Source organism: Montipora capricornis, chromosome 9 (assembly GCF_036669925.1).
Source record: "Montipora capricornis isolate CH-2021 chromosome 9, ASM3666992v2, whole genome shotgun sequence".
Lineage (NCBI taxonomy): Eukaryota > Metazoa > Cnidaria > Anthozoa > Scleractinia > Acroporidae > Montipora > Montipora capricornis.
This window is the reverse complement of record NC_090891.1, coordinates 16,975,018-16,993,150: the sequence shown is the minus strand read 5'-3', so window position 1 is coordinate 16,993,150 and position 18,133 is coordinate 16,975,018. Positions and strand designations below refer to the sequence as shown.

Here is an 18,133-nt window from a genome sequence, read left to right as displayed (position 1 = left end):
AAGGTGTTGCCCCAACTCCTCGACGGGTACAATGGGAGTCGGCATCGGAGTATCGGTATGGCGCCACGTGACGTGACGGAGAAGAACGAAGGCGCGGTGTGGTCCACGTTGTACGGCAAACGTCTGAAGCGACGTCCTCGTCCCAAACTCAAAGTGGGCGATCGCGTGCGACTCAGCAAGAAACATCGTCCGTTCAAGAAAGGGTATCTACCAGGTTGGACCGAAGAAGTGTTTGTCGTACAACGCGTGGTACCAGGACCCGTGGTCACGTATAAACTGAAAGAATGGGATGGAACGCCTCTCGAAGGTAGTTTCTACGAAGAAGACGTTCAGAAAGTGACCGTGCCCGACGAAGCCTTGTTCCGCGTGGAAAAGATTTTGCAACGACGTCAACGCCTCGTGAAAGTGCGTTGGTTAGGTTGGCCTGAGAAATACGATAGTTGGATTCCTCGTTCTGCGTTACGACATGTATAAAAAGATACAAAGATACAAATAAAGATACCATACGTGATGTCTCGTTATGTGACGTTGTCGAGTCATGTTCAAAAATCAGAATTCCCCGACAATGGTCCTTCTGAATTTAAAGTCCGTCTGCCTAGTGATCGTACCTGGCAACAGGACACGGACCGTTGGGAAGTGGGATTGAGTGGTATGTTTCTGCCTGACATTCCACCGCCACCACCGCCACCCCCTATACACCCCGAAAAGATCCTGGTTCACGAAGCGTACCATGGCGTGGGTCATCCGGAGACATGGCATGAGGAAGGATACTTGTGTACGTATTACTATTCCACCACGACAAGGAATTCTAGTGGAGAGCTCGTGATCGCGCGGAATGCACGAGGGGTGGTCCTCTTATCGGAGATCACCCCGTCCGAGACGGGTGTGGAATTTATCAAGAAGGTCGTTCATCGAATGCAACAGAAGATCACGACCAGTCTACAAAGCGGGGAGCACCTTCACTTTGAGATCACGGACACGAGTCAGTCCCCCCCAAAGACGAAGAGATACTATACCATGGCCACCTTGGTATGGAAAGGAGACGATTTGCTTCTGGACAATACGAATGTGTTCATAAGTGGCATCATGTGGAAGTATTTTGGATGGGTCCTTGAACTGGCTTTACATATGGGATGGATCACCACCGACGCTGAATATGTAAACACAGCACGGTACTACAAGAAAGGACCCAATCTTCTCATGGAAGCGATCGATAAACACGCCCCGACACCGGATTACACCTTGGAACGTTTTCGTGATGGCTCCGTCTTTCCGTCCTTCCCTAACAAATTCAGCTCCGAAACCGGACCAACGGCCGTGGTCTTAGAAAGTCTGGTCGGGTCAGGTCACATCGGTGGCCTGTATAACAATGCCCACTTCATGGTGATGGCCAAAACCTTCAATTGGCGTTTTGTCCGTCTGAACGAAGCCTTTGCCAAGTTGAAGAACACTCCCTTGGCTCCCTTGGCGAAGCAACCGGTCGAACGTCCCCTTTTCGTCTACGTCAATCTGACGGAAAGTCAATGGTTGGAAGAGTCGTACGACGAATTGCTACGCACCGTTCCCTATAAAAGCGGAGGTGTCTGGTGGGAACCACAACAGGTACACTACCATCGTCTACGAGGATCTCAGATCCACGTTCGTGTCAAGGAAGTTGACGGGCGTCCCGTGGTCTTTCCAAAGAATACAACAAGCACGCTCTGTCTTCATTTTCGTCGTCGCCATGGATCGCATCGTCGTGCTCAGCGATCCTTCGAAAGAGTTTCCGGATAATCGGGCTAGTACGTTCAAGTCGCGACTCCCTCAGGTGGTCCAGTTTGAAGGGGACTGGGAGGTCGGATTGACGTCCATTTCCATGCCCGATAGTGGTTTGGATCTCAGTAGTTTTCTCTCCGAAGGTGTTGCCGTGGTAAAACTTAGGTATCAACTGTTGAATGAGTCGACAGACACTCGCACGACCCGTGTGGAAGATGTGTGGCGCGATAACGTCATCACGAATGCCCCATGGATCGTGGATGGGGTCGGGTTCATGAAAGCTTTGATCAATGAGATCGATCTGGAGATCACCGGTACTCTGCAAGGCGTGGCGAATGGCGTGGTGGAGGATGCACGTCGACCGACCTTTCGCTGGGAAGGAGAGACGGCCATCTTGGAAAAAAAGGACATTGGGGTACTGGGAAGCCATCCTAGTACCGGGAATGCCGTGGAACTAAGAATCATAAAGGACTTGGCATTTCGCATGGGATGGTTGAAAGTCAACAACCAGGGGACCCACGCATTGGGTCCCAATCTTCGATACAGTCTCTATGACTCAAAGACTAAGAAATCAAAGCGGGTGGCCAGTACGGAACTGGCTTCGGATCGCTTATGGAAGACCGATTCGTCCTGGCTCGTCCTGAGCTTCACGGTAGAGTGGCACTTTATCAATTTGAACACGGCATTCCAGAATGCTCTAGGTAGTACCTCCCGAACCTTATTGATCTACTCAGACGTAGTGAGCAGTAACGTCATGGGAGATGCCGAACATCCTCTGATACGAGAAGTCCACTATCAAGGACGTGGCGGAGGTGACATCTATTTCGAACCGACCCACATTCAATGGATGCCCATGCGTCGTCGTTACTTGGATGTCATCGAAGTCAGTGTGGCCGAGAGTGATGGACGTCTGGCTGACTTGGGAAGAGGTCATAGGACCATCGTCACCCTTCAGTTCCGGAAACGAAAATGAAAAAACGTATAAAATGAAGACGCACTGTGGGTAGACCTTCATCATTTTCTCATCATGCGTGGGGGTAGTTTGACACGGTACTATCCTCCGTACCTTCGCGGATCAGGGGCCACTGAAGAGTTGATCAAGATCGCCTCGCCCGTTTTGATGAATGCCATGCAAACGGGACTTCAAGCCGCGGCTAGTGGTCGTTCGTTCAATGACGTCGGAGGTGTGGTGGGACACTCGCTCAAACGCGGTTTGAAACGAAAAGCGGGCGCTTTGGTGAAAGCCGGTCTCAAGGCCGGTGGACGACATGCCTATAAAAAAGCCAAACGAAGTGTGGCATCCATCTTTAGACGATAATGATTCACCGACCGATGGTCGTCCATTCACGGTTGCGTCGACAACGCGCCTACCGTCGACGTCAGTCTGCTCCTACTACTATAAAAGGCAGGAACCCCGTTCAGTACGGTGGTTGGTTGATGCCGCACCTACCGAGAGCACCACGACGACGACGTAGCAGAAGACGAAGAAGAAGACGATGAGTGTGGAACTGTTTACCATGCCGTCGACGGACATCACGGTCGATTCGTACCGGATGATCCCCTACAGTGCCGCCATGACGGGTATCGTACCCGTCACCTTTACCGTTCCCGGTTTGGACGAATTTATCGATTTGGGACGCAGTTTTTTTGAAATCGAACTGAAATTGAATTCGGCGTCGACCAACGGTATCGTGACGGATGCCAACAGTGCCTCGGATGCCCACAACACCAAGTTTGTGTACGTCACCAACAATCTGGCCCACGGTCTCTTCAAACAAATCAATCTACGGTTGGGTGGTGTGTTGATGAGCGAACAGACCGATACGTACATGTACAAGGCTTACATCGAGACCCTCTTGAATTACAGTCGAGACGAAGGCGATACGTTGTTGGCCCCTCAAGGTTGGGTGAATTACCTGAACGTGGAGGAACAGCTGGCAGCTACGGGAGGCGACGACGACATTTCCACCACCGCAGGATGGCTGCACAACAATACGAATCCTCTGAAGACAGCCACCAAACTCTTTTACAGCAATAACAAAGCTACCATGATCATGTATCCTCATCTGGCCGCCATGCGAACGGGACGTTTGTTGGTCCCTCGCGTAGAAATGGTGATGGAACTGTTTTGCAACACGCCGGACTTTTTCCTGTTTGGGACCAAGACCAGTGGGACAGGAGTTAAAAGATATGTCACGTTGGGTGCAGGGGATATCAAAGTCACTTTTCATCTATGTCGCGTCAACCTGAATGTCAGTGTGGGCAACGAACTGATGGCCAAGATCGATGTGAAAGGTCAAATGGCCAATTATCCCATGGTCAAAAGTCAAATCCGAACCTTCTCGTTCGATGGCAAGAGCACCTTGTGGACCGAAGACCAAATATTTACCGGCCGTCTTCCCGACCGCTTGGTCGTCGGGCTGCTGGATAGCAAAGCATTCAATGGGGATTTGGAGTATTACCCGTATGCCTTCCAAGATTTTGGAGTGAAGAGTATCCGGCAACTGGTAGGTGGGGAAGAATATCCCTATCCGACCTTGGAATTGAATGGCACCAATACACGGAAAGACTGGTTGGGCTATCAACGTGTCTTGGAAGCCAGCGGCTCCCTAGCCAATCATCGTCCTCACCTGATCCAGCCAGGAGATTGGGGATTCGGCAAGAATTGCACCTTGTTCATGTTTAACAATGTACCCAGCGGGAATGCCGATTCACCGTATCATCGAAATCCCAAACAAAAAGGCAAGCTGCGTCTGGAAATCCGATTTAATGCCGCTCCCGACAAGAACATCACCATTTTGGTGTTTGGCGAATTCGAAGACAGCTTTCAAGCCGGTGCCAACGGAGCTGTCCTGTATCAAAAATACGAGTGAACAGAAATGGAATTTGTACCCTTGAGTGACGTGACCTTACGCGCCTTGGCCTTGGACGATCCGGTCCTGAAACGCGTCTTTCACGGCGTCCATCCCTCTGACGGACTTCCGTCACGACCGAGCCGTACGACACGGGCCGCTTACATCGTCAATACGGATCCACGAGGGGAACCGGGTCAACACTGGTTGGGACTTTGGACGGAACAGAATCGGTGCGAAGTCATGGACAGTTACGGACTCCCCATCACCACCTACCAAGCGCCCGACCTGGAGAGATGGCTCGAAGACGAATGGGATGCGGTGCAATGGAACGATCGGACCCTTCAAGCTTTGAACAGTACCGCTTGCGGTCATTATGCTTTGATGTTTTTGAAAGAGAGGGTTCGGGGACGTACCATGTACGAGTTTGTGCAAACCTTTTCTCCCCACGATTTTGTAGCCAACGATCGAAGGGTGGGTCGACAAGTACGTCGTCAAATAGTCCAAGAGGTCAATGCGCTACCCTGCCTTCAAGGATGTACACCGCATGAACCGATTCTTCTACATTGATTAATAAAAAAATCATTTTATCACCTGTCGTGTCTTTGTTTTATGTAAGGGTATAAAAAAGATAATGTGCAGTTCGATCGCCGAGGAAGGATGATACGGCAACCCAGTAGTACAATGATCGTCGGTCCCTCGGGGAGCGGTAAGACGCAATTGACCGAAGCGCTCTTGACGGAAGGAGGCGGTGTCTTTGAAGGAGGTCGGACCAAACCGTGTCATTACTGTTATGCCGTGTGGCAACCGCGTTTCGAACGGATGAAAGGTCGTGGGATCCGATTTCACGAAGGAATCCCTGACATTTCGGATCTTCAACAATGGTTCGGAAAAAGTGGTGGTGGGATCCTGGTCTTGGACGATCTCATGGACGAAGGTGGCAACGACAAACGCGTGTTGGACCTATTCACTCGAGAATCGCATCATCGGAACATTACGGTGTTGTATTTGTGTCAAGACTTATTTCCACCCGGCAAGTATGCCAAGACCATCTCCAGGAATGCCCATTATCTCTTCGTGTTCAAGAATCCCAGAGATCAATCGGGATTTCGAGCCTTGACGTTACAAGCCTTTCCCGATCGATGGCGTGACGTGCTTCGTCTCTTCGAAACGTGCACGCAACGTCCGTACGGGTATATAATGATGGATCTTCATCCCGCTTCAGACGATCGGTACCGACTGTTCAGTTGTGTGACACCCTCGGATGGTCCGACCCAAGTGTGGAAACGTGAATGAGCAGTCCAGGATCCCCGTTTGCCCATTGGGATCCTTCTGACTATCAACGTGCCTTGGCAGAGTACCGACGACGACAAGCTCCTTCCACACCTTCCAGTCCCGGATCGCCGTTTGACCAGTTTCAATTTGAACGCAATCCCTCTGAATATCAAAGGGAATTGCAAGAGTACCGTCAACAGCAACAACGACGGAGAGCCAAAGAACGCGCGGCTCGTCGACGTCGAAGACAAGGAGGACGTGCTTTGGCTTTGAGTGAACGTCTCGAGACCGCTCGACACATTCCTCTAGGAACCCGATCGTTTTCTGAACCCAGGATGACGTCTGCCCCAGCCGGTGTGGGGAGCAGGACACCGCGTACGTCCCCGGCTGGTGTGGGGAACACCATTCCCAACATGACTCCCAGAAACAGTCCGGCCGGCGTCGGAACACGAACCCCCAACAGTACGATTCAAGAGTTTTTGGAAACGTTGGATCAGGGTCGTGTGCCGACACCCGAACCCAACGCCTTGTTGACCGAACTGGGACTTGACAATGCGGGAGGATTAGAGTCCGATGGATTGTTAGCCCAACGACAACTCATGATGCGTTCTCTCTTGGACGGGAGTATCCCCGTGGCTCAAAGAACCCAGATCCAAAGAGATTACCTGATCTCCGACCAAGATTTACAAGATTTTGCCGCCAGTGGTCCTTCCAACGCGGCTCCTCGTCCTACCACCGGAGGGAAACGTCCTCGTCGACGTCCTCTCCCAACAGGTTCTCCTGCAGGTTCCCGACGTCGAGGTAGCGGCGGCGGTGGTGGCGGAGGCGGTAGCGGCGGAGGTGGTGGCGGTGGCGGTGGCGGCGGCGGAGGCGGTGGTTCTCCTGGTGGAGGAGGTTCTCCTGGAGGGGGCAGTCGCCGCGGAGGTCGACGACGTTTGGACCAGGATGGACTTCGCCGTCAAATGGATTTGTTATCTCAAGACGCCCGTCAACGAACAGATGGACGTCGTATCCGGAACATTACTCATACCAACACCGTGACCACAGTCTACGAAGATGGCGGTACACCCACCGTCCGACGCACCTCTTCCCGACTCAGTAACCCATAAAAGGACATGCGCAACGTATACGATATTCAATCATGCCCAAAACCAGACGACGACGACGACAACGACGACCCCCACAACGTGGACGCGGTCTCTTGACGATCCTAGGCAAAGCTGTGGCTGCAGGGTACACATAAGGAAAAGACAAGAGGTATAAAAGGATGGGTGCCCTAGGAGTCACCGGTCACTACGAAGCACCCAAGTACAATTACGGTATGATGAAACGGATTCTCCAACGAAAACCTTGGGCACGAAAAATGGTGATGGATCGAATGATGCGTGGGGATCCGCATCCTTTAAGGGGACTATGAAACGAAGAAGAAGGAGAAAACCCCCCGTCCGACGACGTCAGCGTGGCGGAGTGCTTCCTTTGATCGTGGCAGGGGCAAGTGCTGCCCTCGGAGGCGTGGCTGCCTTGGCGCGTAAGAATGCTCGGACCCGAGCACGTTCCCGTAAACGGTACGATGACATGGTGGCTCGAACACGTGCCGAAGACGCTCGTCGTGGGGACGATTCGGCCATCGTGTACACACACATTCCTGCCTATAAACCGCCGCGTTACAAAGGTACCATCTTCTTCGAGAAACTCGGACGTAAACTCAGAGGTCGACGATAACTATAAAAAGGACAGTCCAATCGATCCCATGGTAACAATGTCACGTCAACGTGGTAGTGGTATTTGGTTGAACGGGAGACGTCAACGCGGTCGTGGTTTACCCATATGGGTGCAACGGGGCGGCAACCTGATCATGTTCCCAACCGCTGTTCCTAAACGTCCTAAAGGACGTCGTCGACGACGACGAAGACGTCCAGGGGTTCTTCGCGTATAAAAAGAAACGCCCCGGATCCATAGCCCGGAACACACCAACATGTCGTGGAGGATACAACGGCAATGGCCGTTTCTACGGAGCGTCTTGAAAGAAGCCGATCATCACACCCGTCGGGCACGTCTTCAGGCCGCCAATGCCGATCAAATCAATGCCGTGAGTGAATTGGTCATGAACACAATCCGAGGGAACGTTCCCATCTCGTCCAAGATAGTGGGACGACTTCGACCTTACGAAAAGGTCTTGGGGGACATGTCTCGTCGAAAACATTCTATTAAAAGGAGGCGTCAATTGATGATGAATCAGACAGGGGGAGCTCTTTGGGACGGTCTGAACGCCGCTTGCGACGTGGTACGACGAAGCAAAGGACACCGTTTAAACACGGCTTGTGACATACTAAGACCTAAGAAACGATGAGAGCGTGTCGCCATGGGATTCCAGGATGTGTTCGTGCCCAAATACCCTATCTAGGCTGGTTTCTACGGGATCTGACCCGATTGTCGGGAGAGGACCGAAAACGAAAACTCTACTCTGTCGTGGATCAAAAAATCGAGGCCATCAGTCAATTGGCTCGAGAGGTCGTCAAGGGTCGTCTGCCTTTGCCCAAGCACACCCTGCTCAAGATCACCGAGACGTCACGAGATCGGAGCGTGTTACGGGCCATCAGTCGTTCGGACCATAGCATAAAAGCCCGACGAAGGAGGATGCGCCGACATTTACATCGCACTCGATTCTGGGTCGGATTGCACACGGCATATCACCATTGTGTCAAGGATCATCTACAACATGGACGATGGATGGTGTGATAACACGTGGACGCAAGGGCCTCGTTCGTTCTGTGCCCTACAGGATCAGATACGCGGACTTCGGCATCGTGTCCGCGAACAATGCGACATTGTCCGTCAATTGACCGATCAGTTGCAAGAACGCAATCAGAACTTGGAGCTTGCCGAACAAAAGATGGGGGTCTTGCAAGAACAAGTCTGCGAATTGAATCGACATTTGGAACGCGAACGCTACGAGAAACAGAACCTCTACTATAAAACCAGGGAGAGACGCGACGATCTTAGTACCTCACGATGAGTGAAGTGGAGACCATTCCAGGATTTGAAAACAAAGTCTTGATCGATCCTCAACGACTGCGTCAACTCGAAGACGTGTACAAGGAACGTCTGACCGAAAACCTTCCTTTGGCCAAAGCCGCTCGTATTGCTGCCAAACAAGAAGCCGTTCTCATGTCGGATCAGATTCCTCCAGGTATCAAGAATACCTTGGCCACCTCTCTGGCAGACCAAAAGAAACGGTGGACCAAAGCCGTCCGACAACCTATTGGGTTCGGACCGGATGCTGACGACGAACGCGATGCCGAAGCCGAAGCCTATGCGCAAGGACCTTTACACTCCATGTTGACGCAGTTGGTCAAGAAAAAGAAAAAAAAGGACACGCCCGAGACCACACCCTCGGCACCCCCTAAAGCTAAAAAACGACTTCGATTCATGACTCAACCTAAAGCAGCCCCACCCAAAAAAAAGAAGAAGAAAAAGTCGCCCCCCAAGACACTGGTTCCTTCCGTCGATTGGGGACAGCTTCCGTTTCAAGGAGATCCCAGGATGATGGGGAACAGTATGGCCGACTATGCGGAGACGACCGCTCAATCGATCAAGAAGAAGATTCGTAAGAAGACAGGTCGTCAACGTCCTACCGAAACAGATAAATTACAGCGCCCACCCGGTTGGTTGGATTTCGATAAGAAACTCAAACGACGGTTGGATGGCGAGGACTACTAAGAGACGGCGACGCCAGCGACGACGACGTCAGCGAGGTGGCAAATTTGACGTACAGAAGGCTTTGGCCAAGACGGGGATCGAGTTTCATTGGCCTGGCTATCAGTACATGGGTCCTGGCACCAAACTGGCCAAACGACTCAAACGAGGGGATCCTGGCATCAATCGTTTGGACAAGATTGCCAAGACCCACGACATGGATTATGCCAAGGCCAGAAACTTACAGGACAAGTGGAAAGCCGACGACAAGATGATTCGGGCTATCAGTAACCTCCCAGGCAAAAAGAAGAAGACGGAGAAAGTGGTCAAGAAAATTATGCAAATGAAACGTAAACTCAAACTTTAATTTTGAACATTTTTCAACGAAATTTACGATTGAATATTCTTGTCCAACGACACCAAGGACCGTAAATGTCAATAAAAGGTACAAAATAAAATGTTCCCGTCTTCTGATTCTTCTTGATCTGTTTATCCGGGTGCCATAGGGGTTGTCTCCGATAACGCCAGGCTTCACGAAGGGCCTGTCCTGTTGCACAACAACGTAACTGCCCATACAGTGCGACCGCTCTCAGGTGACGCCGTGCAGGGGGTAATTGGAACTGCAATAGAAATGAAAACGTCCATCAGATCCTCTTCTCATACAATAGTAACGAAGACGCCATATCTCTGCACATCTCCATGGCTTTCTCAACCAACTTTGGGTAGGACAACATTCATGTAACTGAGGCTGAAACTGGGTCTGGATCTGGAACGAAATAAAACGGATCAACAAGAACAGTAGGGAGGTCCCATACTGTGATAACGTCTTGTCCGTACCACCAAATGTCCTTCGGTATTTTGGTAAACAAAATGTCCCTCCTCGTTACGGACCATGATCTGACGACGCCATACAGGTGGATCCAAATAATAAAGGGCCACGCCTCGATCCTCGTCATCATCATCATCATCCCACAGGTCCTCATCGTAAGGATAGATGACACGTAACTGAAACGAACCGATGCCTGTAATGGGGTCTGATCCTATATAATTGTAAAATCCGTATCGTGACACAATGGCATCGATGATGGTCAGTTCCTGGACCATCGTATACCGTTCTCCATAACACTCCGCACAGTAACAACGATCCTCGTATGCTACGTACTCCTCGACATCCGGGGGGAAGATCAGCAACTAAAACATAAACAAAGAAACGCCTGTCAAACGTTCCTCCAGTAACATGAATCGAACCTCAGGAGTATAGGGACGTCTCTCGTGCACATGAAAGTCTCCACTCCAAGTACAAAAACATCGGTCGGCACGGACCATGATCTACGAAAAATCCACAGTACATCGAGGTGTTAGTTCCCATAAAACGCGCATCTGATAATGACCATTCCACACCAGGCTATAAGATCTCTCGACCGCAGAGGATTTTTCCCTACGACGTTTGTAGGTCCCCTGACAATGTCGTGCATGTTCCTGTGGTGCTATGTTCGTTCGTTGGTCATTGAGCCGGTCAAGACAATACATGCATGTGATGGGCCCATACGAGCAACAAGGTGAATCCCAAAACGTGAATCCTTCCCCATTAGCGAACACCGTCATGAACTAATCAAAATAATGAAAATAATTAGCAGAGTTGTTGATTTGTTGTTTATTGATTTCGTCTTTGATACTCGTCCAGACTCGAAAATGAACAGCTTCTTCTTTGGAGGAATGGGGTCTGCTGCACGATCCAAATCGAGGCAGACTGCACCAGGTCTAAACAGAAAAACGACATCCACGTTAATAGGAGAATCGACTATCGGCGACGACGGCGACGACGAATACGACCATGAGTACCGACTGCCCTCCATAACTCCGCTACAATGTCTACTTCTTTTTCCGTCCAATCCCTCCGGGATGAAAAGCGTCGTCTCAAATAGATACACCAAGTCTAATGAAAAAACAACAACACATGGTCGTATTCTAAAAAACGTAACATAGGTTATCGACGTTTGTATATGGTAACGAGTCCATAAAACGGATCCCAAAAATCCACGTCAATCGCCTTCCACAACTCCGCCGTAATGTCCATCTCTTTTTTCGTCCAACCCCGTTGGTACGAATAACGAGTAAACTGATTCAGACGACACCACATCTAATAATAAAGAGAACGAAACGTATGATTCAATATCCCGTCCCAAAAGAGACCCGTGCCCCTAAGACGAAAGCAATAAGAAGTACACGATCCGTATCCATAAGAGGTACAACGTCCGGGTGGAACAAAGTCTGGAAAGATGGACGAAAACCAAGGCCACTGTCAATTAAAAAAGAATCAACGGTCACGGTTACTGTAACCGTAATAAGGTTCAAACTCAATATAAGTAGATCGGCGACCCCCTGAATAGCAACGACGACGTCCATAGGAGACTTCCGACCCGTCACATCGACAACGAATGAGACACCCGTAACACAGACAACCAAAGTAGTTGAGGTCCAATCGTTTCAAACAGTCAATGCACGTGGCGGCGGTCTCCGTACAACGTTGAGGACACACCCACTTGATCCAACACCACCGATCTGACGGTGGATAGCCTTGACGGCTCCTATGTTCCTCCACCACCATCTAATAAAAAAAGAAACGACCTATCTTAGAATCTCATTCAAGTAACGTCGTCTCCATCGAAGCTGCTTCATCGTTCTCGGAGGACGTGCCCGTCGCCACATCCAACAACCATTCCTCCATACCCATCTCGATAGACTTTCATCCCCGAACGTATCCTCAAATTGACAAATCACCTACAAAAGAAAAAACTACCTATCTTAGAAGCGTCAGAATCTCAGTCAAATAACACCGCCTCCATCGACGCTGCTCCTCCGTTCTCAGGGGTCGTCTCCGTCGCCACACCCAACGATCCTCTCTCCATACCCATCTCGAAATCCTCTCATCTAATGTTTGTTCCAATTGACAAATCACCTACAATAAAGCAAAAAACTGGGTCCAACTATACCCCTGACACAAATAACACCAGTCCCCCAAATCATGACGACATGGTGGAAACCCATAACCCACGTCACAAGTGCAAATCATACATCCCGGACGACGGTACGAATGGAATGAAACCGCACAATGACAGTCCCACTTTCTACACGTCAGTTCCACATAACTGCAACGGCATTGCCATTCGACCAAATGATTATCCGCCTCCGATCTAGTGACCACCATGACCTACAACAAAACACCGACAATGAGGAGATCGAAACGGCATACACAAAAGATTTCTCCGGTAGACGGGCCATCGACACCAACGACACACGACCATCCCTTCTGGACGACGAGACCGAAACCTGCCCGTACAATACCGATACCCAGGACAACCCAACATGCCCAAAAGACAAGTCCGACATTTCATGAGACGGCTTCCCGCAGGATTATTCCCCTGGGGAAACCGTCGGCACGGTCCGCATTCAAAGACGATAGTCGATTCTCCTACGTACGTCGCCGTCATCTAAAAGACATCAAATAAAATAAACGAATCTATCAGATCCGCTTCGATTTCCACCCAATACAAATAACCGGTACGTACCGTGCCATGTTGAGCGCAACGTGGTAGACGGAGTAACTCTTCGTGAATGGGTTTCCAACGTTCCCTCCGGTCCTTCTCCTCCTCTCGATCTCGAACCTTCAATACATGCTGACGTACTTCGGGAGGCAACAGGTCCCAATACGAAACCTCGTCTCGGGTCGCCGGGGTCTTCTTGGTAGTCTGACCTTCTTTTCGCCAACGTCCATTCTCTTGCTTGACCCACACCTCTTGCTCATCGATGGGGTCTTGCTCCACCTCCATAGTACGTCTCATCACTGCCATATCGAGCGCACGTCTCTTGGGTTCGGATGCCATGACTTTTCTGAGACTCCTCACTCGATCGAGCTACTTAACAGGAATCGTTCCACCAATCCCAGTGCTCCTAAGGGGTCACATGATTCTCTGGGGGGATACCCCCCCATCCCCCCAGGAGACCTATCTCGCTCCGGATTGGTCCATCTAGGGTACACGTCAAGGTCTTTCAAGGTGACTCTTTCTCTTTAAAAGACACACCGTCTTTTTCAAACAAAAACATCTCATCATGGATAGTGATAGTGATTTGGCTGAAGCACTCGACGAGTTTGAACAAATTGGAGGTGCCGTTCCAGGACGTTTCGTCTTTGAAAGACTCCCTGTGGTCGAACGACGTAGTGTCCGTCTCGGTGTTCGTGAACGCGTCTTTCAACTTCGCCCTCGACAGATTGGAGCGTTCATTCCTCGACAACGTCTCACCGATGCCCTCGTGCAAGGTCTTCGTACTGCTCTAGATGACTTAATCAACGATCAAGACATTCCCGATGGCGACCGCATTTACATCGCTCTATCCTCCAATCGTATTGCCAATGCCTACAACGGTTGGGGACTACGGGCCGGAGAATGGCGCGCTCAAGGTCCACGCGTGGATGCTTTACTTGGGAATCTTTCCCACATGCTCAACTCGAACGAACAATTTGAAATGGACGATTCCTTCACCCTCTCCTTCGTTCATGTACGCGGGGCTCCCACCGGTTCCGGTTACAAAAGAAAACATTTACCAGGGCATCAAGCGTCGACGCGTCTCAGAGAATTCAAGCGCTGTGTCTTACGTGTTCCACAGGATGACCAACATCTATGCTGTCCACGCGCCATCGCTATGGCTCGAGGGGTCCATCAACATCGAGACGATCCTCCACGTCGTCGACAATGGACCCGCTGGAACCATCGTCGCATGACACGAGCGGCTCGAGACCTTCTAGAGGAAGTCGGTCTTCCTCCTCAACCCTGTGGTCCCGAACAACTTCAACAACTCGTCACCGCTCCCAGTCTTCAAGACTACACCCTCGTGGTCGTGGACGCTAACCGCGCTTATGCTTGTTTTGCTTACGGTCGTGGGGACACGTTGTTAGGACTCTTACACGAAGACGGTCATTACGATGCCTTGGCTTCCTTACCCGGTTTCTTCGGTCAAGATTACTTTTGCAGTCAGTGTTTCCAAGCCTACAAGCATCTAGGTCAACATGCCTGCCGTAACAATCAAGCCAATCATTGCGGCGCCTGCTTGCAAAACGGATGTCCTGATCATACCGAGGCCTACCGACAGTACCGCTCGGCTCAGACACCCTGTATTCTCTGTGGACGTTCTTTCTACGGAGACACATGTCTCCAAACCCATCGGACCAAGACCCACGCCGGTCAACCCGCGGATGTCGAACATCCTTCCGTCTGTGCCACCCGTCGTCAGTGTAAAGAATGTCACCGCACGTTACGTGGTCTCAAAGAGATCCGAACTCATCGGTGCGGGTATCGGAAATGTTCGTGCTGCAAGAACGACGTCGACGTCCATGCCCATCGATGTTTCTTACAAGTCGAAAAGACTCCCGCCGAAGAACGACGCTTGACACGGCAGCGACTCTCTTTCCAAAGGATCCTGAATCAGGGACTAGCGCCTCTCTTAGAAAACGAGGCCGCTGGCTTGCACGCTTTTCTGGCGGGCGATAATGAGGACGACGACGACGACGACGATGAGGAACCACCCTTGCACGTTTTCTTTGACATTGAGAGTATGCAAGTCGAGGGACGTCACGTGCCCAATCTGGTGGTGGCCGAAACAGAAGACGACGACGATCCTCCCGTCTCGTTCCAAGGAGATGACTGTCTCTTTCATTTTCTGGAATGGTTAGAAACACTGACCGAAAACGGAATGCGACCCCTAACAGTCATCGCTCATAATTTCAAAGGGTATGACAGTTATCCCATCATCGACGAACTCCACCGGCAAAAGAGAGACCTGGACCAAATCCGAAACGGTGGGAAAGTCCTCCAACTCACCTACCCTCACGAACACACCACCATACGCTTCATCGATTCGCTCTCCTTCTTCCAGATGCCGCTGAGCGATTTCCCCAAGACGTTCGGGCTCATCGAGCTCAAGAAAGGATACTTTCCACATCTGTTCAATACCCCCGAACATCAAACGTATGTAGGCCGACTTCCCGACAAAGCCTTCTACATGCCCGACGGCATGTCCGTCAAGAAACGTCGCGATTTCGATACCTGGTACGACGACCAAGCGGCACGACAAGTCGTCTTTGATTTCCAAGCCGAACTCTTAGCCTACTGCCAATCGGACGTGAAACTCTTGAAACAAGGATGTCTCACTTTCATGCGGGATTTTCAAGGACGCGCTGAATTCAATCCCTTTGAGCAAATGACGGTCGCCTCTGCCTGTAATCGCTACTTGCGTATGCACTGTATGGAAGAGGACTCCATTGCTTCCGAACCTCCCCTAGGATGGCGAGGTCGTGTCAATCATTCCCAAGCCTCCATAGAATGGTTGACGTGGTGCGAACACCATCTATGACAACGAGCCTACCTGGCCCTCTCGCCGGAAGAACACGAGAACCACGAAGCCCTAGCTCGTGCCTACGGACAGTACGACGCTTATCATCCCTTGCATCGCCAACGTATCCAACATGCTCGGAACAAGGGCGAGTACCGCATCCCTGGTACCCGATACACGGTCGACGGTTACGATGCCGATACCAAGACCGTTTACGAATTCTGCGGGTGTTTCTGGCACGGATGTCGGACTTGTCATCCCCAACGCACCGACGTGCATCCGACCTTACTCGATCGCACCATGGACGAGGTCCGTGCTCTCGTCGACAAGAAACGTACGTTCCTCATCAACCGTGGGTACCAAGTCGTGACCATGTGGGAATGCGCCTGGAACGCTCTCAAACAAACCAATCAAGACATCATGGCCTTTCTAGCCCGTCAACACCTCCAAGCCCCCCTCGAACCACGCGACGCTTTTTACGGGGGTCGGACCAATGCCGTACGTCTCTACGCGCACGTCGACGAGGAGAAGGAGGAAGAAATCCGATACGACGATTACACGTCCTTGTATCCTTGGGTCAACAAGTACGGCACCTATCCACTCGGTCATCCCACCTTCCTGTACGAACCCGACACCACCGATCTCTCGCCTTATTTCGGGTTGGCCAAATGTACCGTCCTTCCACCCCAACGTCTCTACCATCCCGTATTGCCTTACCGCAGTCACGACAAACTCACGTTTCCCTTATGTCGTACTTGCGTCGAAGAGAACATTTCCAAACCTCTTTTGGAAAAGACACATGCCTGTCATCACACGGACGAAGAACGTGTCCTCATCGGTACTTGGTGCACCCCCGAACTCGACGTGGCTGTACAGAAAGGTTACGTCATTCAACACGTCCACGAAGTATGGCATTTCGATCAGCAACGTACGGGACTCTTCCAATCCTACGTGGACACGTGGCTCCAAATCAAAGAAGAAGCCAGCGGTTGGCCCGAAGGCTGCACCACCCCTGCTCAGAAACAAGCTCACGTCGATGCGTACTATGCTCGGGAAGGCATTCGTCTCGATCCCACCAAGATCGAAAAGAACCCTGGACTCCGAGCCCTGGCCAAGATGATGCTCAACTCCATGTGGGGGAAGTTCGGGCAACGGATCAACAAGACTCAGGTCCGAGAATTCACCGAACCTCAACCGCTCATCCAATTCCTCGACAGCGATCAACACGATGTCCGTTACGTCAGTTCCCTCACCGAAGACCGGGTCGAAGTCCATTACAAACTCCAAATGCACGATGTCCTGCCTTCACCCAATCTCAACATCTTCATAGCCGCCTTCACCACCTGTCATGCCCGACTCCGTCTCTATCGAGCCCTTGATCATCTCGGTGAACGCGTCCTCTACTTCGACACCGACTCGGTCGTCTATCTTCATCGTCCTGGCGACCCACCTTTGGACCCTCCACGAGGTGCCTACCTTGGCGACTTCAAGGATGAATTGGATGCGGGCGATCACATTGTGGAATTCTGTTCGGGCGGTCCTAAGAACTACGGTTACAAGACCAAGAACGGACACGTGGTATGCAAGGTCCGCGGTTTCTCCCTCAACGTCGAAGGGATGACTCAATTGAATTACGATGTCTTGCGTCAAAACACTCTGGATGAATTGCATCGTCCTCTAGACCAACCGCGTACCACGAGTGTCACGCAATCTCACACCATTCACAGAAATGCCAAGACCTACACCTTAGAAACCCAACCTTCTCACAAAGATTAACGGCTCGTCTACTCCAAACGGGTCCTGGATCCCACCACGGCCCAGACCTACCCTTACGGTTACGAACGGTTCACCGAAGAGGATCTGGATCTCGCTCAAGTTTTAGCGGACCTATTTAGGGACGAGTAGACACCAGGTCTCCTCACACGTTCCCGCTTGTACATTAAGTTTGTTTGTTGATTAAACCGTTATGATTCGAGAAACCCAACCACTCTAGTCTCCTTCATGTTCCCCCCGGATCTTGGTCTACATTCCAAACATACTTTCTGTTTGACTCCCCCGGTTATGACGTCAAATGGACTTTGACCCCACCGTCTCAACCAATCCTGTTCACGTGTGCACGTGATAATGGCGGACCTAAAAATATCCACCAATCAGAACACGATGCATCT

General features: G+C 51.0%; 4 protein-coding genes across 4 annotated transcripts; all 4 read left to right on the top strand.

Annotated features, from left to right (window-relative positions):
- Positions 1-3,272: 3,272 nt before the first annotated feature.
- Positions 3,273-4,628, top strand: LOC138017378 (uncharacterized protein F54H12.2-like). Its single transcript, XM_068864477.1, has one exon. It carries the CDS (start codon positions 3,273-3,275, stop codon positions 4,626-4,628), a length of 1,356 nt encoding a protein of 451 aa, XP_068720578.1.
- A 639-nt stretch (positions 4,629-5,267) lies between these two features.
- On the top strand, positions 5,268-5,903 carry LOC138017377 (uncharacterized). Its single transcript, XM_068864476.1, has one exon. It carries the CDS (start codon positions 5,268-5,270, stop codon positions 5,901-5,903), a length of 636 nt encoding a protein of 211 aa, XP_068720577.1.
- Positions 5,904-13,688: 7,785 nt separating this feature from the next.
- Positions 13,689-15,986, top strand: LOC138017376 (uncharacterized). Its single transcript, XM_068864475.1, has one exon. It carries the CDS (start codon positions 13,689-13,691, stop codon positions 15,984-15,986), a length of 2,298 nt encoding a protein of 765 aa, XP_068720576.1.
- Positions 15,987-16,265: 279 nt separating this feature from the next.
- Positions 16,266-17,741, top strand: LOC138017374 (uncharacterized). The gene has a single exon (XM_068864474.1). The coding sequence runs from the start codon at positions 16,266-16,268 to the stop codon at positions 17,739-17,741; it is 1,476 nt and encodes a 491-aa protein (XP_068720575.1).
- Positions 17,742-18,133: the final 392 nt, after the last annotated feature.

Bases quoted from the DNA above. Each gene is read 5' to 3' on its own strand.
- LOC138017378 (XM_068864477.1), top strand. From the start codon at position 3,273: ATGCCGTCGACGGACATCACGGTCGATTCGTACCGGATGATCCCCTAC.
- LOC138017374 (XM_068864474.1), top strand. From the start codon at position 16,266: ATGGACGAGGTCCGTGCTCTCGTCGACAAGAAACGTACGTTCCTCATC.
- LOC138017376 (XM_068864475.1), top strand. From the start codon at position 13,689: ATGGATAGTGATAGTGATTTGGCTGAAGCACTCGACGAGTTTGAACAA.
- LOC138017377 (XM_068864476.1), top strand. From the start codon at position 5,268: ATGATACGGCAACCCAGTAGTACAATGATCGTCGGTCCCTCGGGGAGC.